The 27991-nt window shown below is 40.4% G+C and overlaps 1 protein-coding gene across 1 annotated transcript in view; it reads right to left on the reverse strand.

Annotated features, from left to right (window-relative positions):
• lama2 (laminin, alpha 2) overlaps positions 1-27991 on the reverse strand; it is a 181741-nt gene that overhangs the window by 21876 nt on the left and 131874 nt on the right. The window contains exons 34-49 of the mRNA XM_042332818.1: positions 27508-27650; positions 24664-24762; positions 24166-24277; positions 23176-23338; positions 22795-23005; positions 20108-20224; positions 19538-19698; positions 16402-16540; positions 15088-15190; positions 10961-11077; positions 9709-9891; positions 7826-7980; positions 7585-7728; positions 5003-5136; positions 3347-3506; positions 489-613 (exon numbers count right to left, since the gene is read on the reverse strand). Coding sequence (XP_042188752.1) covers positions 489-613; positions 3347-3506; positions 5003-5136; positions 7585-7728; positions 7826-7980; positions 9709-9891; positions 10961-11077; positions 15088-15190; positions 16402-16540; positions 19538-19698; positions 20108-20224; positions 22795-23005; positions 23176-23338; positions 24166-24277; positions 24664-24762; positions 27508-27650 — 2266 coding nt within the window. The remainder of the gene's footprint in view (positions 1-488; positions 614-3346; positions 3507-5002; positions 5137-7584; positions 7729-7825; positions 7981-9708; positions 9892-10960; positions 11078-15087; positions 15191-16401; positions 16541-19537; positions 19699-20107; positions 20225-22794; positions 23006-23175; positions 23339-24165; positions 24278-24663; positions 24763-27507; positions 27651-27991) is intronic.

Here is a 27991-nt window from a genome sequence, read left to right on the forward strand (position 1 = left end):
ATGAAAAACATCCTCAATGAATTTTGTGAACTATTATATTTTGAATGCTTCCTTCAAACTTTCAATAATTAATTCATTTGGGAGCTGTCGGAATATGTAAAATATGTAGTCAGTGAATGCTTACACATTGTTCATGATTGATGCAAAATATTCCAAATGAAAATACAAGAATTCACAAAATAACTACTAATTTATACAAGCTGAATAAGCTCCAAATTTTTGGTGCAAATAATGCAGCTGTCACTTTGGTTAAAATGTTCCATGATTCGGGCAGGTGGAGAGGGTCATATAGGAGGACTCAATAAGTGTCAGCAGGTATTTCATCCCACAGGCACTTCCTCTTCTATCATGAACTACTCAGATCTGAACTAGAACTGACACAACTTATCATATTCAATGCAGTTAGATTTGATTGACAGGTAGCCCTGGGACTTGGGTTGTAAAATGCATGCTTCTATCACATTCTATTGGACTTTAGTGAACCGTACCTTACAACACATCCTTTGCACTCTCCCTGTCTGTCCTTGTAATTCCACAATCCAATAGGTTTACCGTCCAAGAAGGTTTCTCCCATGCAGCCAGAGAATGTGGTTGTTTTGACTGCATCTGCTTTCTATAACATTAAAAACAGATACTGAATGCAATTACAATAATGATAGATTTAATCGCTGTTTTTTTTCTGGTGACAGTGTTTTAAGATACTATCTTTTCACCTCAGGGAATGAGATTTGAATCCAGTATCAGACAGATGAGGTGGGAAGTCTGTTGTGCTCTTAAGAGTCCTGAATAAGAAATAAGTTTGGACACAGTGGTGCCACGAATTATCAGTCTTTTTGCAATCTCATTCAGATAACCTAAGGTTACAGATGAAATTAAAACATCTCACTACAGTAGGCATTGAGTTATATAGTAGGAAGAGCTTGTGCTGAATTTAAGGCCCCATCATCCCTGGTTAAGATTACTGAATTTTGTAAGTGGATGTATGTTACACTTAGTAATCAGTGATATGCCTTCAGCAATGGAAAGCAAATGATTCTAGTTTTTTTTTGTATCCCTGTTACTGTTGATCCTTGTAAAGACACAACTAATTCAGTCATCAAATTCTAATTTGCAGCAAGACTTTCTATTTACTTCTATGATTAATTTAAAAAAAAACTTACATTTGATATAGAATATTTCAATTAAGACATCTCAAAACCCTTCACAAGATTTACTGGAGTGACTGTGTATTTTTAGATAAATGTGGCAGCCAACTTGGGCACAACAATGTCACAAACAGCGATGAAGTGAATGACCAATTTTTATCTGGACATTGGGAAAAACTCCTGTTTATTTTTGAATAATACCACGGGATAAAATAATAATAAGTAATAATAATCCTTGCATTTGATATAGCGCTTTTTCACGTCTTCTTGATTTCTCAAACCGCTTCACAGAATATACTGTAAAGTGAATTGACTATATATTTGTGGGCGAAAAGCGGCACCCAATTGAGCACAGCAGTGTCCCACAAACAGTCATGGACTGAAAATGACCAATTTATTATTGTTTTTGTTTTTTGGAGGGATTATTATTAGGCATGTGGAGTAAGGAAACTTGCCCAAGGTTTCGCCCTGGCTGGAATTGAAACCAGGTTCTCGCTTGCAAGGCGAGTGCTCTAACCACTGAGCTACAGGACTCCCCAGGATATTTAACACTTGAACAGACAGATGGGACCTTAATTTAATGTCTCATCTGAAGCTCGGGACTTCCAACAATGTAGTGCTCCCTCAGTACTGCATTAGAGCGACAGTCTGTGAGTTTAAAGTTCCAACATGGGGCTTGAACCCACAAACTTATGATTCAGAGCCGACAGTGTTACCAAGTGACATTATGCATACCATTCCTTCAGTCACCAACTTCAAAGTTCTTAAAACAGTAAATAGGCCAATGAACATACCAATCCTGCAAATAAATTCTGTGTCTAACTGGATAATTGTGCAATGTTATTTTTCTTCATTTTTCCATTGCTGAATGGTTCAATATTGATTAGATAAAAAGATTTGCAAATTCATTAGTTTTTATCTACAGAAATCTTTACCTACATGTAACATAACATTCATTGAGAAACTAGTTATGTCTTTATTAGAAATCAATTGGACGAATGTATTAAAAGGACAGTGAAGCTACACATGAAATGAAAATACATTCTATGTTGTTAACCTTTATGTTCATGAATTATTTAGTTACAATATATTTGGACAGAATATTTCTGGCTTGATAATCAATTTTTAGTTATTTATTGATGAGGTTAGAGTGATAATGTGCTAACCATTAATCCATTGCCATGGATATCACCACGTTTTAGTACAATTAAATATTACTATATATGAAACCCGTAAGAGGCAGAGACTGTCAGGATCCACACTGAGAACCTGTCTGCAAAGCAAAACATAGATCTAAAAGCTGAAATAAAAAACCTTAATTTAACATATTAAAATTATAGTTATTCAGCTTTAGGTTTTAAAGCCTAATTTAGACTTTAATCTAATTTTGGGGTTCAGCTGACTGTCCCATTATCACTCCGGGGTATCCAATATTTTCTATCATGAATTTGTAAAACACTCCATAACTAAAAAGACAATCTCAGCCTTGGAGAGAATAAATCAATCACATACAGAATTCGGTAATAATATTTCAGTCTGACTGTTGCCTTTGAATTCACAGAGTCTATGCTGGTAATCAATGCAGTGCTGGAGGAGTGCTGCACTGTTGAAAGTTTCATCCTTTGGATGAAAGATTAAACTGGTTCCATCTGCCTATTTAAATGGATATTAAAGATCATGATACACTATCCACAAAGAGTGTCCCTGTGTTGCGTCAACAATTCTCCAGATAAAATTGATCGTTCACTTCATGGCAGTTTGCTGGACATGGCAGTTTGTAGGACATTGCTGCATACAAATTGTTGCTGTGTTGGCCTACAAAATACACAGTCACCATACTTAAATAAATAAATCCTGCAAAGTGTTTTGAGATGACCTATTAACGTGAAAGGCAAGGGTTAATAAAGAATAATTCCTGAATTATATTTTTCTGTAAATTTGTTTCCAATCCCCTGATCGCCTTGTATCATTTAGGACATGCAGTCGAGAGGCAGGTGGCTGATCTACTGGCAGGTCACACTTCATGCCTCTGTGAAAAGATGACTGTGAAGGAATGGGATTAGAGTAGACAGCTCCAGTGGGCGAGTTAACACGAGAGTAAACACAATGGGCTCAATTACCTCCTTCTGTGTTTCAACCTTTCTAAGATTCTAATGACAGAGAGCAAATATGCTAATCTTCATGCAAATGTTATAGTATACCTTCACTTTTTCCGTTAGACCACCAACAAACAGGTAAGCATTTGTATCTACATCGAGTATAGTGTAGCCTTCTGGTGATACTGCATGGTAAATAGTTGGCATGATGCTTCCCCTGGGCCCTTCCAGGGCACGTACAGAAATTGTCCCATTTCTTTGAAACCTTTTTGTAACAGAAGATTTGTTATTAGTTAACTCTTCAAATAAGCAAAGCAGAATAAAGTGAAACTCAAGACTCAATTAACTGGGTCCGAATGTTTCTTATAACCAGCCTTTAAAGCCTTTATATTATATTCTTTCCTTTTAACAGATGATTATAAATATGACCATAGTGATAAGATACTGAATACAGTAGATCATCCTTTATTCACAAGCCAATTATCCACATCTATTTTGCACTCCAAAGAAGAAGTGGTGCTGGAATACAGACACAAAGAAATCTTGTTTGACGCGTGTGCAAAGATGCTCGTGCAGTTATTAAACTGGATCTAGTTTCTCAGCAGCATCCTTAGTACATGCACACAATTTAACACGTGCATACAACAGGATTTTACCATATAATCCTTGCATTTGATATAGCTCTTTTCACGTCGGGAGGACGTCCCAAAGCGCTTCACGGAACACACTGTAAACTGAATTGCCTGTATATTTGTGGGCGAACGCGGCAGCCAATTGCGCACAACAATGTTCCACAAACAGTCGTAGATTGAAAATGACCAATTTATTATTGTATTTTGGTTTTGGAGGGATTATTATTAGGCGTGTGGAGTAAGGAAACTTGCCCAAGGTTTCGCCCTGCCTGGAATTGAACTCAGGTCTCTCACTTGCAATGCGAGTGCTCTAACCACTGAGCTACAGGACTCCGAATATCTGACAAGGTAAGTATTGCACAATACAGTACTTTTACACAGTGTAAGGTTAGGGTCAGAAGAAGAAGAACAACAACAGAAAGAGATACAGAAAGAAAGTTAGAGACTCAGAAAGAGAGAGAAACACAATCAGAGGAAGAGAGACTGGCAGAGAGAGAAGCAGAGAAAGAATTGCAAAGAGCAGCAGAGAAAGAAAGAATGGTAGAAGGAGAAAATGAGAGTAACAGAGCGAGAGAGAGAGTAGAAGAGAGAGAGAGTAGAAGACAGAGGGAGGCAGAGAGAGAGAGAGAGAAAGAGAGAACCAGAGATAGAGACAGTAGTAGGGAGAGAAAGTGAGAGAAAAAGAGCGTGTGAAAGTGTCAGTATTTCATTTTATCAGTGTAACTCCTAATGGAACAATTATTTCGTCGGCGCTGTAGCCAATTTATATTTTATGTGATGTCCAATTATTTGCACTGTTTGCTTATCCATATTGGGGCCCAATTAATGTTGATAATCAGCTTTCTACTGCAGTAAGTTGTAGATTATTCAATTGCAGTAAAATGCTTTTACCATTTATCAGTCCTTCTCCTAGTTTGTAACATTTGTCTCCTGTTTTTTAATTCCTCCACATTATATTGACTATTGATTCTGCCAAACTAGCCCATTCTCTAACTAAAATGAGGAGCAAGTGATCTCTTCCTTGAGCTTGCTCTCTACCATCCATCGTGGTTCTGGTAATTGGGTAATTGCCAATTTATGTATACCAAACAGCTTCATCAGCAAGCTTGATCAAAAATATAGTACCTACCTGGATGCTTCAATTCTATACCAGTAAAAGTCATTAATGATCAAGTCCGGATACTCAACACGTCCAACACCAGATCCCACATCCCATAGGAAGTTGACTTTGCCCTTGCGCATCTCAATTGCCAAGAAATCAGTCTGTTGAATAACATAAAAAGAGATTTGGGGAATAGTTTTAGGAAATGTGCTAAGATTGTAATTAATTATCCTTCACTGATGTTCACATTTGAAAGCATTATGGATGATCAGTATTAATAGTGGTGAAATATACAAAAAGGTCTTCAAAGCATACTTTTCATAATACAAAATAACTGGTTCAAGGCCAGTTAGAAACATTCACATTGTCCATAATAGAGTCATTGGAAATATCAGCACAAACACCAATAAATACAATACATTTTAAATATAATAAATTTTGGATTTATACCATGATGTTCCAGGGCCTCTTAACCCTTTTATTACTGACTTCTCATTTACATTTCAAAATAGAATTTCTAGCATGCTATGAATTTCAAATGCTGAATATTGTGAACTAGAAATAAGATAACGTGTGGAGCATTTATTTTCCAAATGTTACATCTTGCTTTTAATAGCTGAACTGTAGATTTTTAAAGGTTAAATAAAATAATCTTTGCAATTGATGTGGCCCTTGCAGTCCTTGTGACACAATAGGCTGAATGGCCAGCTTCTGTGCCATAAATTTCTAACGTCAAAATGAGTTTCACAAGGAACTGCAAGTAGTATTTGTATGGAAATGCAACAGTCAATTTACACACAACAATGCCCCACAAACAGTTATGAAGTGAATGACCAAGTTATATGAGGGATTGATGGCCGGGAGACCAGGAGACACTCCCTTCTATTTTTCAATAGTGTTATGGGATTTCTAACATCCACTTGAACAAGCAGACAGGCCTGTGATTTAATGTCTCATCTTGTATGGCAGAAGAACTGGAACACATTGCCAGGAAAGGTGGTAGAGGCCAGGGCATTAGAGCAATTATAAAAAGAAGCTTTTTAAAAAAAAGCTCAGCAGGCTTTTTTCATCCAGACAAACCTTGTTACTTTACCAAAAATTTAGCACTTTCACCAGAATTCTATTACGAGTGTCAGTTAAGACTGAGAGCTAGCATGCGGCTCGGACTCAGAAGCTGATGTGTGAAAGAGAATTATTTTATGTAAAAAAAAGTGTATTTTTCATGGTTGCTCTCAATCACAGATTTCTTAATGGTATTGCTGTATGTACTGCGCTGTGGCTTTGCAAACTCTCCAGCCCTCTTATGTGCCAGTCTGCAAAAGGCAATGACAGAAATCTCATTTCTTGCATTGCACTTGTGCTGTTCAGTCAGAAGGTGGTGACAAATAAACTTGTAAAGCTGTTGTGTTATGGGTTCCTATAAATTTGTTCCAAATCATTAAACATTATGACCCAATTAAAATGGGCTGCAGTATCCCAGAACAGCATGAGCCTCTGCCTGCAGGGATTTTTTTCTGAATGATGCTTTTGTCGGTTATTGAATGTTTTTAATTTTTATATGGGAACAATCACATTAATCCCGACAAGATGTCAATGGCAAGAACTAGAAAACAACAAACCAGATACAGTGAGAAGAGAAGCAAATGAAAGAATCTGTTCAGAAACACCTATAATGCTAACTCCAGGATTTGGTTTAAAATCTGCTGAATGGAATTAAATTTGTTAATTAAATGCTCTCTGATTATAATGTTTTTAATGTTGAGGGGGAAAAAGCAAACATAGTGGAACAAGCAAAATACATGTTAACATCATGCTGAGTGTACTTTATTCAAATCCAAATATTTGTCTCCTTGAATGCCAAGATTTCAAATGATTCCTTTGAATAATAGTTCTTTATTGAATAAATATTTCAATAAGAAATAGGTCATGCTGGTAATTCACCAAACTGATTTGTTGCTGTTTCATTCTTTTGGTAAGTTATTATTTTCATTTGCCACAAGTAGTTTGCCAGAAAGAAGTTCAGTTCCTTCAAATTTGTTTTCTGTTCTCTTGCAGGCACTGATTCATGCTGGAGTATTGTTCCATGGGCACCCTTCACCCTCCTGTACTATATCCAACTAGCTTTAATTAATCTCTGTGTCTCAATAATGTGTATTGGCAACCAGTTGCATAGCTGAAGATTTGAGTTTGATGTTTTGGTTCATAGTTGAATCCAAGCACTAAACCCAAACCTGTCCTCACCAATCAACACATCCTCAGTTTCTAGCAGGGGTTGTGGGATAATGATCCAGAACAGGAACCCTGGCTGACTTTTTCCCTCTCTTTTCCAGTTGAACTGTGGCCTATTGTATCTCACCTATTGCAGTTATTCCAGCAGAGATCAGTGTCCTTGTGGCACAGTATGGTTCAGTTCTACCTGGGCAGTGGATTCACCAACAAACTATTTCGAGATTGTTCAAAAAATATACATTTTGAAAGTCGAGTATCCCACTCTGGCTAGTTCAAAGTAAGCAGCATAGCAGAAGTTTGAGCTGTGTCCAAACGTTGTTACATATGGCTTGAAGATGTTATTATAGCTGGGAACAAAAGTTAAGAAGAAATGAACTTACGAATTTTGCACTGCCAAGGTAAAATAACAGGTTCTCAAGTTCTGATGTCCTCACATTCAGAATAATAGAGTTCAAGGTGCCCTTCTTAATGTCAGGCCGGTAAGTACGAATGCAGTCCCCACCAGATGCCACTGATACTTTAATCTAAGGAATACGGTAACAATTAGATTGGAAAATTGGAGAGTGGGAAAAGCAAAAGAAATACTGAGCACACATCATTTCTGTTTTAGAGATTACTTACGGAGTTGGCGTGCTTTCTGGCTTGATTTATAAGTTCCTTTATGTGGGAGATGTTCCTTCCCACAGTGTCCTGAAGGTTCTTAATAGGTTTTAATTTATCCAGTAACCGGTCAGTCTCTTCTTCTAGTTTCTTAACCATAGTATCAGCTTCAGAAACTTCACAACAAGGAAAAATGGGAGTGCATAAATCAATGAGTTTTACTACAACAACTTGCACTTATGTAGTGCCCCCCCCACGCAGGTAGCATCTCAGAGCGCTTAACAGTGGTGGAGCCTGACTCCAAGTCGGGTGGGGTAGGGGATTGGTGGCTGTAAGCACGGACGAAGAGGAAGGTTTTTAGGTGGGACTTGAAAAAGGTGAGAGAGGGGGCAAGGCAGAGGAATTCAGGGAGAGTGTTCCAGAGTTTTGGGGCATAGTGGCTGAAAGGGCGACCTCCAATGGTGGGACGGAGGATGCAAGGGATGATTAGGAGGCTTGCGCCAGTCGAGCAGAGGCTCGAGGTGGTGGATTGGAGAGTGAGGAGGGCGGAAAGGTAAGGAGGTGCCAGGGAGTGAATGGATTTGACCATGAGTGTGAGCATTTTGAAGTTGATCCGTTCAGTGATGAGGAGCCAGTGCAGCCTAGCCAGAACTGGTGAGATGTGGGTACGGAGGTTGGTCCAAGTCAGTATGTGGGCGGCAGAGTTCTGAATGAGCTGGATCTTTGGAATACTGGAGCTGGGGAGACCGGCGAGGAGTGAGTTTGAGTAATCCAGGCAGGAGGTGACAAACACATGCACAAGGGTTTCGGCTGTATTTCATGTAAGGTACGGTCCGAGGCAGGCAATGTGACAGAGGTAGAAGAAAGCAGTCTTGGTCAGGGACAGGATGTGGGGGAGGAAGGACAGCTGGGAGGGAGCGGGCAGGATGGTAGGGGGTTAGGAGGTCGCAGAGGTAGGGGCGAGTCTAATTACCAATGTATCAATTAGACTTTTTAAGAGGTTGTTATGATGAAAATTAGAATCTACAAGATTGTCTATCGTTCCCTATAATCTTAAGAAATAACGATTACTCAAAACTTTTTTTGCCTTTTCCAATTGTTTCCTCCCCTTCCTACTCTGTTGAAGACATTTGTCCTGACATGAATGTCAGGTAATGGTCTATTACACTTGAATTCTGGCTCCTTCAGTCCAGTAATAACCCAAATAAACATTCAGGAATATAATCCTTAATGCCAATATGCTTCGCCAAGGTTCTAGAAACAATATTTGGAAGTGAACTCAAATTTAATTTTTTTTATGAAACAAATAATCTTCTCTACATACTCAGCACACAAAAAATCACCACCATGCTTAAGAGAATCCAAACGAAACTCCTGCGAGTTCTTGAATTCCAAAGAAATTTCATCACAACACCCTGCTCACCTAATCCCAGAAAATATTTGGTTCAGATTGGCGAAAGACAAGACTTGAGGAACTCAGAGTGTGCTATTGGGAGTTTAACCAACTAAAATAGTTTGCCATTGAGAGGAGCGCTGACTGGTTAGATTCCTCCCGCTTGTCCAGCTAGTCCCATCCTTCCAATTAGGATTAGAGCACGGTACTGTAAGGTTGCAGGGTAACAGGAGCTGAATGAGCAAAATTGCTGCCTCCACTGACTTGTCTATCGAATTCTGCCAATGATCTAGATTACCTGGTCTATTATCAATAGAGCTTCAAAGTACCTGCCTGACTCAGCAAGTGGATTACCGAGGTTGCCATAGAAGATTATCTTGATTTGGATATTTCATTGCGATATGCAATCTTTTAGAGTCAATTAAACCTGAAATAGACCACCCCCCATCCCACCCAAGGAGATTAGCCACTTTTGTGCAAACAAACATATGACAAGAGTAATTTAACCTACTAGTCTTGGCGGGGTCTATAATGGCAGAATTTACTTTGGCAACATCATCTTCCAGTTTGCTACTGTTGTCCTGTAGTCCAAGCAAATTCTGGTTCAGATCTTTTATTTCCTCCAGCACTGCATTTGCTGTGTCATTCGCTTGCTTAGCCTTATCCTTAGCTGCTTGTAGCTTCGTGCCTGCATCTGTTGGTTGCAAATAAATGTACATAGCAGTCTGCTGCATTCACTCAAACAAGACTAGCATGGTAGTGATTAATATGATTAGACCTGATGATGTGGAATACACTAAACACAGTGTAGACCCATGTGACATACAATGTTCAACCTTGCACTTCACTGTCTGGTTTGATCATCAAGAGGCAACAACAATTAAGACGAGTGAATCGTGTCACAATAATAATAATAATAATCCTTGCGTTTGATATAGCGCTTTTCACATCTTCTAGACAACTCAAAGCGCTTCACAAAATATGCTGTAAAGTGAATTGACTGTATATTTGTGGGCGAAACGCAGCAGCCAATTGTGCACAGCAGTGTCCCACAAACAGTCGTGGAATGAAAATGACCAATTTATTATTGTTTTGTTTTGAAGGGATTATTATTAGGCGTGTGGAGTAAGGAAATTTGCCCAGGATTTTGCCCTGCCTGGAATTGAACGCAGGTGTCTCGCTTGCAAGACAAGTGCTCTGACCACGAGCTACAGGACTCCACATAGACAATATTGCAAGCATATGGCTTAGTTAGGATAGAACATCAAACTTTGTTCAAAGGTAACAGATAACACAGTGATTAAATATATAGATTATGATACTGCACCAGTATAGTACCTTACTGGATTTAATTCATGAATGGAAAAAACTGATAAGGCAAGGCACACATAAATATGTAAATGAAGATGTAACTCAGGAATGGGCCACTATGGTGTGATGGTCCATTTATTTTATTGACACTGTTATTAAACATTTGAAATGTTTTAAGTGCCAGATTTAGTTGCATAAACAGCAGGCGACTGGCACCAGCTGTTCACATCAATTGTTAAAGGTGTGAATCTGCTATGATTGGGTGCCAATTACTGTGAGTCTCTGTGATAGGCACTGAGAGCTAACTGATGGATTCATACCTTCAAAGCTTTAAATGAGAAACCAATGCACAATTGTAGGTGAATCGACCTGATGATGTGAATTGACATTTTACTTACCAAATCTCATAGCTTTAGAAATGATAGAGAAAGTCATATATCAAATGAACTTACCATTGGGAATAGCATGGAGTTTAGCAAGAGTATCATTTAAGGCCTTCAGCAAATTTTTGTTTTTTCCTGCACCATCTTTTAGCCTGTTTTGTAAACTGTCCAAGTTTTCCTCATTCACTGAAAGAGAAGAATCATGAATATTTAGCTACCAAGAGTTGGCACTCACAGTGACACAGAATTATGCACAAGTAAATGTATTATTCATCATACATTTGGATTTTCCTTCAGGGTTTATATACAACAACAAAATTACATTGTATAGCCCTTTCACTTCAGGAGGACGTCCCAAGGTGCTGGACAATCAGTGTTTTGGACCCGAGCGGGGGTTGGGATTAGGGAGGGTGGAAGGCAGGGGAGTAGGAGGGTGACTGAAGGTACGGTCAAAGAGGAGGGTCTTGAGACGAGTCTTGAAGGAGGCAAAGGGAGAGGGCAAGGTGGAGGGATTGCAGGATGGAGTTCCAGAGGGCGAGGACAGAGTGGCTGAAGGCTCGTTTGCCAATGGTGGAACGGGCAAGGTGAAGGATGTAAAGCAGGCTAGAGCCCGCTGAGCGGAGGGAGCGGGCAGCTTAGTAGGGGCTTATGAGATCACAGAGGTAGGGGGGAGCAAGGCTATGGAGGGCTTTGAAGGTGTGGACCAGAATCTTGAACTGTATCCTCTGTGTGATGGGAAGCCAGTGGAGTCGGGCAAGGATGGCGGAGATAGGGTCGCGGAGCCTAGTGCAGGAGAGGACATGGACTGCAGAGTTCTGGATGATCTGCAGCCTACGGAAGGAGGAGTTGGGAGGCGAACAAGCAAGGTGTTTGCATAGGCAGTCTGTAGTGTGAGACAGTGACAGAGCTGGATGATGTTACAGAGGTGGGGGAAGGCAGAGCAGGTCATGGCACGGGTGTGGGGTAAAAAGGACAGTTGAGGGTCAAACAAGATGCCAAGGTTCCGGACTGGTAAGGTGGAGTGTCCATCCTTGGATGGTGATGCTGTTAATGCCTGAGGTTTGGAGGCGCTGATGGGAGCCAATCAGGAGTTTGGTCTTGTTAATAATAATAATCCTTGCATTTGATATAGCGCTTTTCACGTCTTCCAGACGTCCCAAAGTGCTTCACAGAATATACTGTAAAGTGAATTGACTGTATATTTGTGGGCGAACGCGGCAGCCAATTGCGCACAGCAATGTCCCACAAACAGTCATGGATTGAAAATGACCAATTTATTATTGTTTTGTTTTTTTGGAGGGATTATTATTAGGCGTGGGGAGTAAGGAAACTTGCCAAAGGTTTCGCCCTGCTTGGAATTGAATGTTCAGCTGTAGAAAGTTAGCTCTCATCCAGGACTTCTGTCAGGACAGCAGTGGCCCTGGAGTCGAGGATGGAGGCAGAGAGATAGAGTTGGGTGTCATCCACATACATGTGGAAGTTGACCCCATGTCTGCGGATGATGTCACCAAGAGGGAGCATATAGATATTGAAGAGGAGAGGACCAATATACACTATTGCTTGTTGACTACGTAAACTTCCTTCTTCCACTATTAAATTTGCAGAAGCAAATTAACAACAAAGATGTGAATGGCACTGAGAAGGAACTGTGAACATCAGATAATTATGTAATGCATATAATTATGCAATATTAAATAATTACGATGAATATCAAATTCACAAATATTAAATATTAGTCTATTAAATTAATGTTAAATGAACTGATTCATTTATATATAGAGAGTAAGTTATCCTTCATGGTAACATGCCCAAGATTAATGAATCAACTTTCTCGTTCTGCCTTTAAAGAATCATAATTTGTGCAGAGGTGCTGTTGTCTGGTTTGGGATCGTGCTCAACAACAACAACAACAAAATTACATCTATAGAGCGCCTTTCACGTCGGGAGGACATCCCAAGGCGCTGGACAGTCAAGGGTCAGGACCCGAGCATGGGAGAGAGGTGGGGTAGGGGTGAGGGAAGGCAGAGAGTTGGGAGAGTGTCTGAAGGCATGATCAAAGAGGAGGATCTTGAGACCAGCCTTGAAGGAGGCAAGGGAGGAAGCGAGGTGAAGGGATTGTGGGATGGAGTTCCAGAGTGTGGGGGCAGAGAGGCTGAAAGCCCGGCCACCGATGGTAGGACGGATCGGGTGGGAGACATGGAGCAGGCCGAAGCCTGCTGAACGGAGGGAGCGGGCAGGTTTGTAGGGAGTTAGCAAGTCAGAGAGGGAGGATGGCCTTGAAAATGAGGACAAGGATCTTGAATTCGATACTCAGAGGGATGGGGAACCAGTGGAGTTGGGCGAGGGTGGGAGTGATGGGGTCACGGAGCCTGGTGCGTGAGAGTTTTGGATGATCTGCAGCTTGTGAAGGGAAGGGTTGGGAAGGCCAATGAGGAGGGCGTTTCTATAATCAAGCCTTGATGTGATGAATGAGTGAGTGAGGGTTTCGGCAGCCTGAGGGGTGAGGCAATGGCAGAGTCTGGCAACGTTGGAGAGGTGGTGGTCGGCAGTGCCGGTCATGACGCGGATGTTGGGAATTGTCAAACAAGACACCCAGGTTCCTGATTGGCTTAGTGAGGTTGAATGTGCTGCCATGGAGGCTGATGCTGCCAGCGCCTGAGGTGTGAGGCATGGGCGCGAGCCAATCAGAGGGCCCTCGATCTTGATGTCGGACAGGGGGTCCGTCAGGATGCCTGTAGACCTGGAGTTGAGGGTGGAGGCAGAGAGATAGAGTTGGGTGTCATCCGCATACATGTGGAAATTTACCCTATGTCTGCGGATGATGTCACCAAGAGGGAGCATTGTAGAGGGTGAAGAGGAGGGGTCTGAGGACAGAGCCTTGAGGAACACTGCACGAGATGGCGCGGGTGCTGGAGGAATAGCCGTTTCCAGAGACCAAGTGGAGGCGGTGTGAAAGGTAGGACCTGAACCAGTCAAGGACAGAACCTTGAAGGTTGAGGTGGGAGGAGAGGTGGTGGAGGAGGATTGAGTGGTCCACAGTATCAAAGACGGCAGAGAGGTCGAGGAGGATGAGGAGGCAGAGGGAGCCCTAGTCACACATGTCAGGATGTCATTTGTAACCTTGACCAGAGCAGTTTTCATGCTGTAGGCAGCACGGGAACCTCATTGGAGGGGCTCATGGAGGGAGTGGGAGGAGAGGAAAGAGTAAAGCTGGGAGGCAACGGCTCTCTCAAGGACCTTAGACAGAAAAGGGAGGTGGGAGATGGCCGGTAGCTGGATAGCTGTGATGGGTCAAGGGAAGGTTTCTTGAAGGTGGGGATGTTTTGAGGATGGGGTAGGAACAGTGCCAGATGACAGGGAGAGGTTGATGATGTTGGCGAGTAGTGGGGCAAGGAGATGGAGCTGGGATTTAAGGAGAGGGGTGGGGATAGGGTCCAGGGAGCAGATGGTGAGCTTCATGGAGGATATGGAGGTGATGAGAGAGGAGGGGCTGATAGGTTCAAAGGTGTGGAAGGAGGGATGGGTAGTGGTCGGAGTGTGGGGGAAGGTAGGGAGCAGGTGCAGTTGGAAGGGCAGCAGCAGCTGAGCGGATTCGTTCGATTTTGGAATCCAGGAAGTCCAGCATTTCCTTGCAGTGGGAGTCGGAGAAAAGACTCTGCGAGGTGTGGCGGGGAGGGCAGAGGAGCCGGTTGGTGATGGAGACCAGGAGCCTGGGGTTGCCCTTGGCCTCCAGGATTAATCTGGAGTAGAAGGACGATTTGGCTGAGGCGAGAGCAGAGAGGTAGGTTTTGATGTGGTCCAGCCAGATGTGCCGGTGGACCATTAGGCCGGATTTGAGCCAAGTGCATTCGACAGCCCGCACCTGGCCCTTGAGCGAGCGGAGTTGGCTGGTGAACCAGGGTGAGGATCGGGAATAAGAGTCAGTTCGGGAGGTGAGTAAGGGCAGTCAGTTTGCTGTATCACACACTGAGCACAACGTTGCCAAGGGTTGAGTTTTGGACGTCTTGGTAGATTACATTTTGGCAGGGACAAGAGCTCTGAAACATTGCAGAACACATCAAAGAATAATTTTAGATAATCAAAGATACTCAAATTGAGGAATGATTGACAGAATCCCTGTATCAGCAATATTTACTGTTTATGAACAAAGGAACTTTAATCTTTTATTATTTATTATTTTATTATTCGTAACTTACCTTCTAAATCTGTTCCTAGTTTGTTGGCCTCATTCAACAGTTTGAAGCTTTTCTGCAGTGAACCTTTTGCAGAATCCTTCAAAGATCCCCTTGGACTAGATGCCTGATTTGATTGGAATTGAGAACAGTTATTTAAATAACTCACAATTAAACATTATTTAACATTGTGTTGTATTTTGTTCAAATTGTTGGCATTAATTCAAATACATTACATTGTGTACGTCAAGATTAACTAGAATTGATCTTCCACAATGTTCCAAAAGATTATTAAAACATTTGCATTTCGATTTGCAAAAATCATGAACAAACAAAGATTTAGGGGATTATCCTCCTTATTTCACTATAAATGTAGCAAATATGTTGATGCGCACCCGAGTATTCTGCTCTAGTCTTTTCAAATGAACCTTTATAAGTAACTGTAATGTCATCTTGAGTTATAAACAAAATAATAAGAACAAAATAATTTCCTAAACATCTGTATGCAAGTTATTATTTTTCTTCCTTCCTTGTCTGGTGCAGTGAATTCCTAGCTGAAAAGACAAGCAGCTGATCTGCACTCAACTCTCTGCCAATGTGTCTGTAGTACATAGAAAGCAGATGTGGAAGCACAGCCTTAATGCAATCATTTTCAGTCTCCCCCAGCAGCAAAACTGAGCCTGGGATCTTGGCATTAGAGATAATTATAAGCTCTTGTTCTACAACTCTGTGTATAGCCAAATGGCCTGAAAACATTTAAAATCGTTCAGTGAAACAAACTGCATGCGTAAGGAAAAGCTGTGCAATGTTTTATTTATCTAACGCCTGACATTTTTGCAGAAGTTACAACAGCGGATAAAGCATTGTAAACTGCTAAATATTGGTACAACCTGTTTGCCTGAGCAACATTTCGTTCCAGAAAAGTGCATTAAAAATATATGATCCACAGTCAGAAAATTAATTTGATTTTTATGCACAAGCCTGGATTTGTTTTAATCATTTCACACGTTAGTGTGGACCTCATTTTGCACAGTCTGAGAACGTTGATTAAAATGTGGCACACTTGTAAATAACATCAGCAGGTGTATAATAAAACTAACTGTTGTGAAATAATACCCTGTTCCTGTTGTCATATTAATTTAATTCTCTATATTCACAGAATGACTATTACTTTCCACCACTGCAGGCTGATGTGTTCAATTTGTATTGGGTTACTTTGTATTAAAAGTATGTTTAAGAAATTGTAAAAGTGATAATATTTCCCTATAATACAGTAATTCCAGAGAACAAAACAATTCAATGTAACATCTCTTCAAAAATGAGAGACTTGCTCCTTACCAGGTGAAGAGCTTGATTGGCTCGAGTCTTAGCCTCTTTAGCAATTTTTTCAGCTTCATCAATGTTATTTTTGATGTTGGTGTAAGCTTTGAAAGCTGCTGTCGCATTAAAGGACAGATTTTTGGCTTCAGCAAGAATACTGGTTTTGGAGGGAACAAAATATGTTAATAACTGTAACATTTTCACATTTGTTGAATTTTACATTTTTTTTGCCGTCCATCAGTTTTTCTCCTCCAATTTTCTTCCCCATTCCCTAACGGCAATACGGATTCTCCCAATTAACTTCTTTTTCTGTTCCAATGGCATTCAGTTTCATGGTCACCATTCAACCTCCAGTGACACATTATTCATATGCTTCACAGTGAGTGTTGCCATCACAGCTGAGCCCAGTCATGTCCTTACCTGATAAATATCCACACACATCTACTTTCCAGCAGGTGTTTCTGAAGGTGTTTCTCTCTCTATCACCCAGAATCACTGAGGCCAACTGGCGCACCAGATAAGCTGAGGTCAGCAAACAGCACAGACCACGAATGAAAACTGCAACTTTCATTCTGTAAGATCTAGTATTGCACCATGTGGTCCTTTAGCTGATATTTCTTGATTCTTAACAGTGTGTTAAAAGTAATTTTTCCTTCAGATTATGCTACCTGTTCGTAAAAGCACATATCATCTTTTACTTCTTTTCTCCCTTTTCAGGTTCTTTCCAAATCACACTATTTCTGTGCCTAAGAGGGTGAGTGTGGTAACTTGCTCCCAGATGACCAGCAGTGTTCTTCTTGAATAACTACAATGCTAGTGGCTGGTGGAAGTATTAACGTCATCGCAACATCTCAAAGCACTTCACAGGATATACTGCAAAGTGGATTTGACTTTATTTTGTGAGATGCGCACAGCAAGTACAGGAGAGCGCAGGGAATATGATTGGAGGAGTTAGCTCCAGTTAGAAGCACAATAGCTGAGGTTTATTGGACCAAGTAGCCTTCTCCTGGGCTGAACTTTCTATGTTTGTCTCATGTAATGTAGCTGTAACATTTGTTTCATGGCACTTAGGCCTATTTGCAGGCACTTAATGTGAAAAATTCTTCCCATTACTAAGTGTTTTGACGCTGATGGTGAGCACTACAAGGGACAGAGTGGTGTATATTGGTGTACATTGTTAATGCTGCTATATTTACGAAAATAAAGAGTTTGGGGCCTCAAGAGCTGAATTTGGAAAATACAAAATGCAATACTAAGTCTATTTGTTCTTATGTTGCACAATTTTTAGTCTACAAGTTTGTTATTTTCAGAGAACCTTTGTGAAACCTCAGCTTTCGGTATGATTATAAAATACTCACTGTAAATCACAGGGCAATGAATCAAATGCCACAGGGTTAAGCTGTTAATATTAAGATAAAGGTAAAAGTTTTTTAAAAAATTGAGAAAAAAAAGGATACTGAAACAAGTCACTATAGAGCTAAAGCATTAAGTAAGAATGATTGAATGTAAAAATTATGCCAATCAATACAAAGACAATATAACTCCTATCTGAAGGAAGCAATTGCAAAGCAATTTGCAATGTAACCCATCTGCTGAGACTACCCTGAGGAGATGAGTTGACCAGGATCCAATTCAAGCCAATGCAGTATAAATACAGGTGATGTGAACTGATTCACTCTCTGTTTAAATTGGGTCTAGACAGATAGTCCATTATGATACCCAAGAACTTTTAAGGGAACATTTTAATGTTATTTAAGAAGCTGACTGTTTCATGATGCTGGTCAACAGAGCCCTGTGCCTGCACAAAGCATTCTTCACATTGCTACAGCAATATAAAATCAACATAGGGAAGAAGTGATCCAAAAGACTTGGCATAGTTGAAGACTGTTGAAGAAACTTGTAGCAAAATCCAGTGCTCATTACTTATGCGTTCACTTCATGTGTTTGATGATGGTTTGGAGAACATTTTAGTCAATACACCCTTTATGATAGAATAGATTACTTTTCTTTCGAGTTGTATTCCTTTCCTTGTTTATAACACAATGGGGCCAGCCATTGATACACTGTCTGTTATCAAATAATAAATAATAATCCTTGCATTTGACATAACACCTTTCATGTCAGCAGGACGTCTCAAAGTACTTCACAGGACTTACTGAAAATGCAGTAACTGTCGATTTTGCATGTGAATGCGGCAGCCAATTTGTCCACATACATGTTTCACAAACAGCCATGAAATAAATGACCAATTTTAACTTGGAAATTATCGGCTTTAACAACTTATTGTGGAGTCGTGTAGCTCAGTGGTGAGAGCACACCTGGGTTCAATTCCAGCCAGGGCGAAACCTTGGGCAAGATTCCTTACTCCACACGCCTAATAATAATCCCTCCAAAACAAAACAATAATAACTTGATCATTTTCAATCCACGACTGTTTGTGGGACATTGCTGTGCGCAATTGGCTGCTGCGTTTCGCCCACAAATATACAGTCAATTCACTTTACAGCATATTCTGTGAAGCACTTTGAGACGTCTAGAAGACGTGAAAAGCACTATATCAAATGCAAGGATTATTATCATTATTATTATTATCCAAAGGACTGGCACCTCAAATAATGCAGCACACCCTCTGTACTGTAATAATAAATAATAATCTTCCTTGCAATTGATATAGTGCCTTATCGAGACATCTCAAAGAGCTTCACAGGATATGACTGTTTGTGGGACATTGCTGTGCGCAATTGGCTGCCGCGTTCACCCACAAATATACAGTCAATTCACTTTACAGTGTGTTTTGTGAAGCGCTTTGGGCCGTCCTCCTGACGTGAAAAGCGCTATATCAAATGCAAGGATTATTATTATTATTATTATTATTATATTATTATTATTATAAGGTAAAGTGGATTGACTGTAATTTATGGATAAAGCACAGCCATCCAACATTCACAGAGATCAATAAATGTTGTTTTGTGTACCATAATGTGACTGATATAAGCTTTAATTACAATTTTAATAACCTATAGTGCTCAAGAATATAAGGTTCTGAAAGTTTACTAGAAAATAATCTGGTCGCTTCTTCTCAGCCTATTTTTCATGAAGCACAGATTGATCAAGAGGTATATAAACATGCAAAATATGAGAGCAGCTGACTTACCCGTCTAGGATGCTAGACGAGTCGTTTAGGACTGCAGCATGATCCTCTGCACGATGCACAAGATCTGGGAGGTTCTCTACATGAATGTCAATGGTGAGTTCATTTATTTTGTTCTTCAACTGTCTCGTCAATGGTTCCAAATTGTTTTTGTCTTTTAATTCCTGTAAATCATGAGCAAAATGTACCCAGGATAAGAAATGTACCCAAACAATAAGCCCAGTTAACAGGATTCAGTGTATTTTAAGCACAACTCTCTTTCCCGCATTTCCCATTGCTACACACCCATTGCTTTTTACACATGCAACACACATGTAAAATATTTCTCTAGGTTAACAGAGTAAAATCAAACATTGTTTATTGGAACTCTGCTCTAAAGTGATCAAGGTTTGGAGTGGAGGTCCAACGATTCAATGTAATGTACATGAGGATCCCTGGAAGAGATGTGTTTTATATCCTTTTTCCCGGGTGTGTTGAGACACCATGGATGAATTTCCCACCAATTGTTTTGTCAACCACAGTATAAATTTTTAAAAACTATACCGAAAACCTAAATAACAGTAATGTAATTACATCTAATCCCAGAGTAGCAGCTTCCAAAAGACGCTTGGCTTCAGCTATAAGATGTTGACCTTCTGTCAGCACATCTTTTGTATCCTTTTTACCACCTTCTACAGCTTGTTTCCTTGCCTAAATTCAGAGAACAATAAAGAGAAACACCTATTAAATTAAGATCACACTTTTCCACATTGATTTCTATTACATTTTACACGTGAAAATGCACTGTTATATTTAAGAAAATTACTCTCTATCACAAAAGTGTGACAGCTCCAGTGTCCAAACTCCTCAGATCATTCATGATCATACAGATAAATAATGTTCCAACTACAGTGTAATAGATCAACAGTACATCAATTCTCGTTGGTATCCAAGAGAGATTTATGCGGCTGTATTCAAAGCTTTGCTCTAGAGTTAAAAGGCGAGACAATTATTTAACCGCTCTAAACATTGGGTCAGAAATCTTGGCTGTGTTTTAAATGAAAATGGATTGCACAGCTCAGGAATGAGAGCAGAGCACACTGCAACTGGATGACAGAGCACTGGGTGTCGTAACCTATCAATTGTCAATTAATACATACATGAGGGAGAAGGGAATGGATGGGTATCGGAGAAGGGGCATAGGAGGGGTCAGACTTCTGTGGAGTTTTAACACTGCCACGGGCGAGTTGGGCCAAAGGGTCTATTTCCCTGTCATATTAACTGCTGACATTGAGTTCTACCTCCAAACCACCAGGGCAGTTTTTGAGGGCTTTAATTATAGATATGACACTCCCTGCCATAATAACAGAACTGAATGATGTTAATGCTGTCCTATTGAATACAAAAAGGTGGCAGCTGTATTCTAATCAAAAGTGGCTAAATTCAACTTCACAAGATTGATTTGCTACTCAGCGTCTAGGGAACAACAGCACCAAGTTACATTTGTATAGCATCTTTCACGTCAGCAGGACATCCCAAGGAACTGACAACAGTATCAGTGACTGGCCACAAAATGGCCACTGAACCACCCACAAATATTGATGCAGTCAGTTCCCAGTTATAACATGGTGGTTTGGATCCATAAACTTATAACAGAGTTACAAAAATGGGTACTAATCCAGTGTTCCAGGTCATCACGTCTCAGCTGACATCGCAATTGGGTACTGTTTTCATTAAACTACCACCAATTGGGTACAGTTTTCCTTTTCTCAGAATCAAGGTCTCATGAGTTGGTTTGAGTACAGGAAGTTCGCTGAAGAAAATGTAATTAATGTCTTTGGGCAATTTTCTGGTACAAAGGGCCAAAAAATGGCTGTTTTAATGTTCAAGCTGTGCGCAATTGGCTGCCGCGTTCGCCCACAAATATACAGTCAATTCACTTTACAGTGTGTTCTATGAAGCGCTTTGGGACGTCCTTCCGACGTGAAAAGCGCCATATCAAATGCAAGGATTATTATTATTATTATTATTATTTAAACCTTTCTATCCAATACTCTGCTAAAAGAACTTGGAAGTGCCTTGGTGGAAGTATCAAAGATTTAGAGGTATTAAGCAGTATGAGAGATATTAAGTGGTATGGAGAACAGCAGCACATTGGGATTAAAAGATGTGCCAAGAGTTTAAACGGTCTATTTGGAAGAATATTGTGTAGATATATTAAAAGCGACATGTTTGATATCACTCTAATAAATTGGTGGGTGAGGCGAGATGGGCTGAATGGCCTTTTGTTTCTGCTTTCCTATAAAAAGAACTAAGTACACGAAGGACAAAAATTACTGTCTGTATGCAAGTATGAGCTATTAAGCATAGATGACAGAATGCAACAAAAATGATGACAAGAAGATTCATGTAAAAAACATCTGGCTAATGTACAGTCTTTTACATCTAGTTAATGTTACAGGTCACAGGTAACATTAACAACAACAAAATTATTGTTTGTATGTTGTTGTAACATACAACAACAACAAAATTACATTTGTATAGCTCCTTTCACATCGGGAGGACGTCCCACGGTGCTGGACAGTCAGTTTTTCGGACCTGTGCTGGGGGTCGGGATTGGGGAGGATGGAGGGCAGGCAGGTAAGGAGGGTGATCGAAAGCACAGTCGAAGAGGAGAGTCTTGAGATGGGTCTTGAAGGAGGCAAGAGAGGGAGCGAGGTGGAGGGACTGCGGGATGGAGTTCCAGAGGATGGGGACAGAATGGCAGAAGGCTCACCAACCATGTGTGGGGCATGCGAGGCCGGGGGCATGAAGCAGGCTGGGGCCTGCTGAATGGAGGGAGAGGGCGGGTTGGTAGGGAGTTAGGAGGCCGCAGAGGTAGGGGGGAGCAAGGCCATGGAGGGCTTTGAAGGTGAGGACCAGGATATTGAACTGTATCCTCTGTGTGATGCCAGTGGAGTCGGGCGAGGAGGGGATGATAGGATTCCGGAGCCTGGTGCGGGAGAGGCCATGGGTTGTAGAGTTCTGAAGCCTATGGAGGGAGGAATTGGGGAGGCTGACAAGCAGGTTGTTTGCATAGTCAAGCCTGGATGTTATGAATGCATGTATGAGGGTCCAGGGAGGGGTTTTTAAGGATATCAGGCGTGTGGAGTAAGGAAACTTGCCCAAGGTTTTGCCCTGCCGGGAATCGATCCCAGGTCTCTCGCTTGAGATATTAGCACTCTAACCACTGAGCTACAGGACTCCACAAAACTACTGACATTGGTGGTGCCACAGTTTACCTCTAAAGAGGTCAAGTTTCTTTGGTTAACTGTTGATAAGCGATCGGCCTCTCTGATTGTTTCTTCCGCTTCTTTCAGCAGCTCTTGGGCATTGTCCAATTTGCTTTTGTAATTGGTTATTTTGTTCATGACTTCATTCTTCAAATCGTGAGTCCTCTCATGAGGATCCCCAAACATCTTTTTCACTTTTGCCAAAAGTGCATCAGCAACCCTGAAATCCCAAACCGTTATCATGTTAGCACAATGGAAGAAGCAGACCCTTTCTACAACCATTCGATTTTTTTGCGCTAAAATTTCAATCAACCATTAACTGAACAAAATGGTTATATGCAAGAAATTTTTCGTCAACTTTTCCGAGAAGTAAGATGTCTAAACACAGACCCAAGTTCATTTTCAGCTATTTGCTCATGTTTGTCAAATGAGCGCTTTTGTAACTCTGCCATCATCTTCTCAATATCCTGCTGCATGTCTTGTAGATTCTTGTCTGTAACTCCATCTTTGATCCCGAGGGTTTCATTTAATTTTTTGGCTTTTAATTTTATGTCTGGTGAGAGGAAAAAAAAGCAATACCAATTTACCCAATTTGAGGCTCGTTTTAACAATAATATTTATGCTTATTTCTGATCCTCAACTGAAAAGTTATAAGGTTATTGATATTGGTTGGTTCACTATAATTGTAAAAAAAGTAATTATGATTTCAGGTTCTAATCATAGTGCTCTCTGAATTGAAGTGAGTTTCAATAGTTCTCAGGGGAACACATTTCCATAGGATATCAACACACCTACAAAACACAAACTGAATGAATGGCTTACTTGCAAAGTTAAACCCACACGTATAATAATAATATTATTATTTCATGTCGGGAGGATGTCCCAAAGCGCTGGATATATATAATCCTTGCGTTTGATATAGCACTTGTTGCAGGTCTCCAAATTTCATAAGATATACTGTGAAGTCTAGTAACTCTGTATTTTGTAGAATGGGGCATCAAATTTGCACACAGCAGTGTCCCACATGAAGTGAATGACCAATTTTATTTGAGCTATTGCTGACCAGAACAACGGGAGAAACTTCCTTCTGTTTTTAAATAGTGCCATGAGATCTTTAACGTCCACCTGAACAGGCAGACAGGACCTCAGTCTAATGTCTCATCTGCACTGCACTGGAGTGTCAAAAGAGGCTTTGCCTCTGCAGAGCTTGAACCCAGAACCTTTTGATTCAGAGGTGAGAGAGCTACCAACTGAGCTAGGTTTACACAACCATCAGAATTAAGCAGTCATACACATGGATTAGGGCATAATCCAGAACCAAAATGTTCTAGTGAAACAGAACCAATGCTAAAGAAAGCAACTAGATTAATTGCCGCCTACCTTGGGAACCCATTACGGTATCTTTGATGGACTTTTCTATCTCCTTTGCACGCTTGTGAGTTCTCTCAGCATCTTTATCAGTTTGTTCGCCATCTGCAGAAATTTTTGTTGCCTAATTTTAGTAGCAAAAAAAAAGGTGTTTCAATTAATTTATTAGTTTTGAAATTCAGTTGTGAATGTATTTGTGGTCAAATTTAGTTTTAGAAAATTACAGGACTGCAGGAGATTTTTGTATATTTTCCAGGGACTAATGTATGTAACTATTGTAAATTTTTATTTGCAGTAAAAGAAAAGAAAAATACATTTGATTTTTTTAAAAAAAATTATTTGCTCAATACAGCAGTGCAACATTTTTCCCCCTGTAGCTTCCTTTGTAGAAGATATAAACAATACATAGACTCCCCATCAGTGTTCAAATGTGTACCAAATGTAGAGCCTAGTAAATGCAAAGCTTCAGTAATTCCTTCTATTTTGACATTAACTGTATCGTTTCTATACCCTATTCAATAGCTCATCCATCTCCATGACCAAGGTGTTCAGGCTACTATCTGCCAGCTGCAGAAGTCTCTCGGGAGCTCTCTGAGGTGACATTAGGTACTGAAAAGATAAGAAATAAATCAATAAATACAGGAGGCATTTACAGCACACTCAGCAATAAAAGTGTATAGTTTCTCATGCTGGAGTTTTTCAAAATATATTTTTAATGAGTCAGCTGAGTCACACAGTTGAGATATGAAAGATATGGTTGCATATACCATAGCTTTCATAGTCTAAAACCAGTTGTGATGAATAACAAATTAATTTGACATTTCTCAGTGACAAGTCGATCTAATGGTTAAAACTAGTAAACTTATATTATAAACACACAATGAAATGTTTAACAAATGAGCATTAACAAACAGCATATTTTTGATCCCACAATCAAAGATAAATACCAAGCAATCCAGTTTGGAATAAATAAATGATTAGGGTGAATTATAACTATCATAAAATAATAATAAATCCATATAGTTGATACAGCATCTTTCACGTTTGGGAGGATGCTTTCACAGGATATATTGTAAAATGAGGTAGGTAAGTGTATATTTTGTAGGTGAACCTAGCAGCCAAGTTGCACAGCAATGTCCCACAAACAGCCATGAAGTGAAACAGCAATTTTATTTGGGGGATTATTCGGCAGGACGTGAGAAACTTTCTTGTCTTTCAAATAGAGGAATTTTTAACATCCACCTAAACAGGCAGATGGGACCTCTCATCCAAAGGATGGCACATCTGACACTGCAGTGTATCCCAGCACCTCAATGGGATGTCAGTCTAGACAAATGGTGGCCAACCCATGGCCCAAATGTGGCCTGTGGGACATCAAGAAGTGTCCCATTGAACATTCGCATTAGTCTAGGTAAGGCGGTGTTAAATGATATTGAATTTCCAGTAACTATTGAGTATCAATTAAGAAATATTTAATGAAGAAAAATGTATTTGGTCAGGCATCCAAAAAAGGTTGGCTACCACTGGTCCAGATTCCCGACATGGGGCTCGAACCCACAACCTTCTGACTCAGAGGCAAAAGTGCTATTAATTGAGCCAGGCTGACAAGTATAGAATTCCAATTGATGTCAGTAGCTTTTAGATTCAAGTCCAAAAAACAAAGTGAGGAACGAGAAAAGATTATTCAGTCCATCAGGCTGAAATGGAAAAAGAAATCAGCAGGAAGAGAGGAGGGTAAGTGGAGACTCACCCTGAAATGTACCTTGAGATATAAAGCGCTTCTCCTTCAGGGAATGCCAATAAATCTCGCCGAGCAAGAACTTGCCTCTGATGAGGTTTTGGGTCAGAGCTCAGATCTCACCAGTTGGCATGACGTGCATGACTCCCTGCAGGAGGCGCACTTTATACCCTGAGGTGCAATTTATCTCCCATTTCCCCAGCTAGGACTTTTTCAGCCTCAGTGGTATCAATACAGTGCATAACTTATTACAAATAATTGAAAGTAATGAATTATGTTTTATCTTTGTTCTTTGGTAAAACAAAGCCCAAATCTTTGTTAGGAAGGATGTACTTCACAATAATGCAGTACACTTTTTATGTATTTAGCACTTTTCAGGTTGGGAGGACAGCTCAAAGCACTTTACACTTTTAGTTTGGCATGCGAGCCAGGGGGGAGTGAGCTGAAGAAGGTGGAGATGGGAAAGAAGCATGGGTAGAATGGCTGAAAACCTCTCCATCGCTGTTGGGGCAGATAGGGGGACATGTAACAGGCTTGCTGAGTGAAGGGAGTAGCAGGGTCCGTAGGGTTTGGAGGAGGTCGCAGAGGTAGGGATAAGGTGAAGCGAAAGGATGGAGGGTTTTAAAGATAAAATCAAGAATCTTGAATTTGATTTGCTGTGGGATGGGGAGCCAGTGAGCCAAGCGAGGGTGGGGGTAATTGGCTCACGGAGCCCGAAGCAGGAGAGGCCATGGCCTGCAGAGTTCTGCATATTCTGCAGCTTGGATTAAAAAGAGCCTGGGAATCCAGTAAGCATAATGTTGGCATAGTTAAGCCTGAATGAGAGTCTTGAAAGCCCCAAGGGGTAGTTGGTGGTGCAGAAGGGTGAAGTTACAAAGGTGAGGGTAAGCTGAGTGAGAACCAGGATGTGGGGTTTGAAAGTTAGCGGCCAAACAAGACACTGAGGTTCCACACAGTGAGCATCAGTACAGGTTGAGGTGTGAAGGACAGATACCAGACAGGCAATTAATGATTGGAGTAGGTTGTCAGGAAGGGTAATTGAGGCTAGCACTTTGGACCCATTTAAAAAAAGCTTGATGTTGTGATGCGAAGATGGTATCTTGGGTATTCTGGAAGGATGAGACCAAATGGACGATGGGCCTCCTTCATCCAAACTACTCACTGGGACAGGAAATCATCCTATTCAGCTCCCGTTAACCCTGCAAACCAAAGCCCTAACAGGTACTAGCTGGACAAGCAGCAGGAAAGTTACCGGACAGCAATATCAATGACAAGTTATTTGGGTTCAGACTTCAGCAGTACCCCAATGCATACTCTGGGATCCCCAAGCCTTGTCTCTTGCCAACCTGTGCCTACTACTTTCCAGAATTAGCTAAGCAGGATGTGTCCCTCCAGGGAGAGAGTGTTTGCATTCTATTCTAATCTATCTCTGAGATTTCCATGTGCAGGTGGGATGCATGGAAAGCTCAGCTTAGTTTGGATACTCCTAAACATGGTGATGGGTTTCTGCAGTGCCAGCCGAGATTATTGGATCTCAAAGTCCTTATATAGTCATGGAACTTGATTCCATGAATATTTATATTATTCTTTGCTCTGTTTCAGCAATAATCACTTGCCTTTAATTCCTGAGTCACATTTTCATATTTGTAGAGCACATGGTACGGGGGAGGTAGAGGTCCAGAGAGATTCAAACTTGTAATCATCATATTAAGGTGTTGCAGGTCATTTAGAAGAAGTCCGGTGCATTCATCATCACAAGCTAATATAGGACACATTAAACATTAGTACAAAAAGCATTCTTCTTATCTCTGTGCTCTCTTCATGCTAATTAACATAAACCAATGCTTTCTCATTCACCAATATTTTGAAATATGATTTAAATTACAAGGTTACACCACTCTGAGCTTAGAAATACTTTCAAACCAGTATAAATCTCGATAAGAGCTACGATCATGAGCATCCCTATCTTAATAATAACAATTTTTTATTAAATATAGAGGTTTTTTTCTTTGATATCAAACGAAAATCAATGCCGATGGATCATTTAGAAAAAAAATTGCTATTAAAGCAAAGATTTATGATGACACTTTTTCGAAAAAT

The sequence above is a fragment of the Callorhinchus milii genome, unplaced genomic scaffold, assembly GCF_018977255.1.
Source record: "Callorhinchus milii isolate IMCB2004 unplaced genomic scaffold, IMCB_Cmil_1.0 Scaffold3, whole genome shotgun sequence".
In the NCBI taxonomy this organism is placed as follows: Eukaryota; Metazoa; Chordata; class Chondrichthyes; order Chimaeriformes; family Callorhinchidae; genus Callorhinchus; species Callorhinchus milii.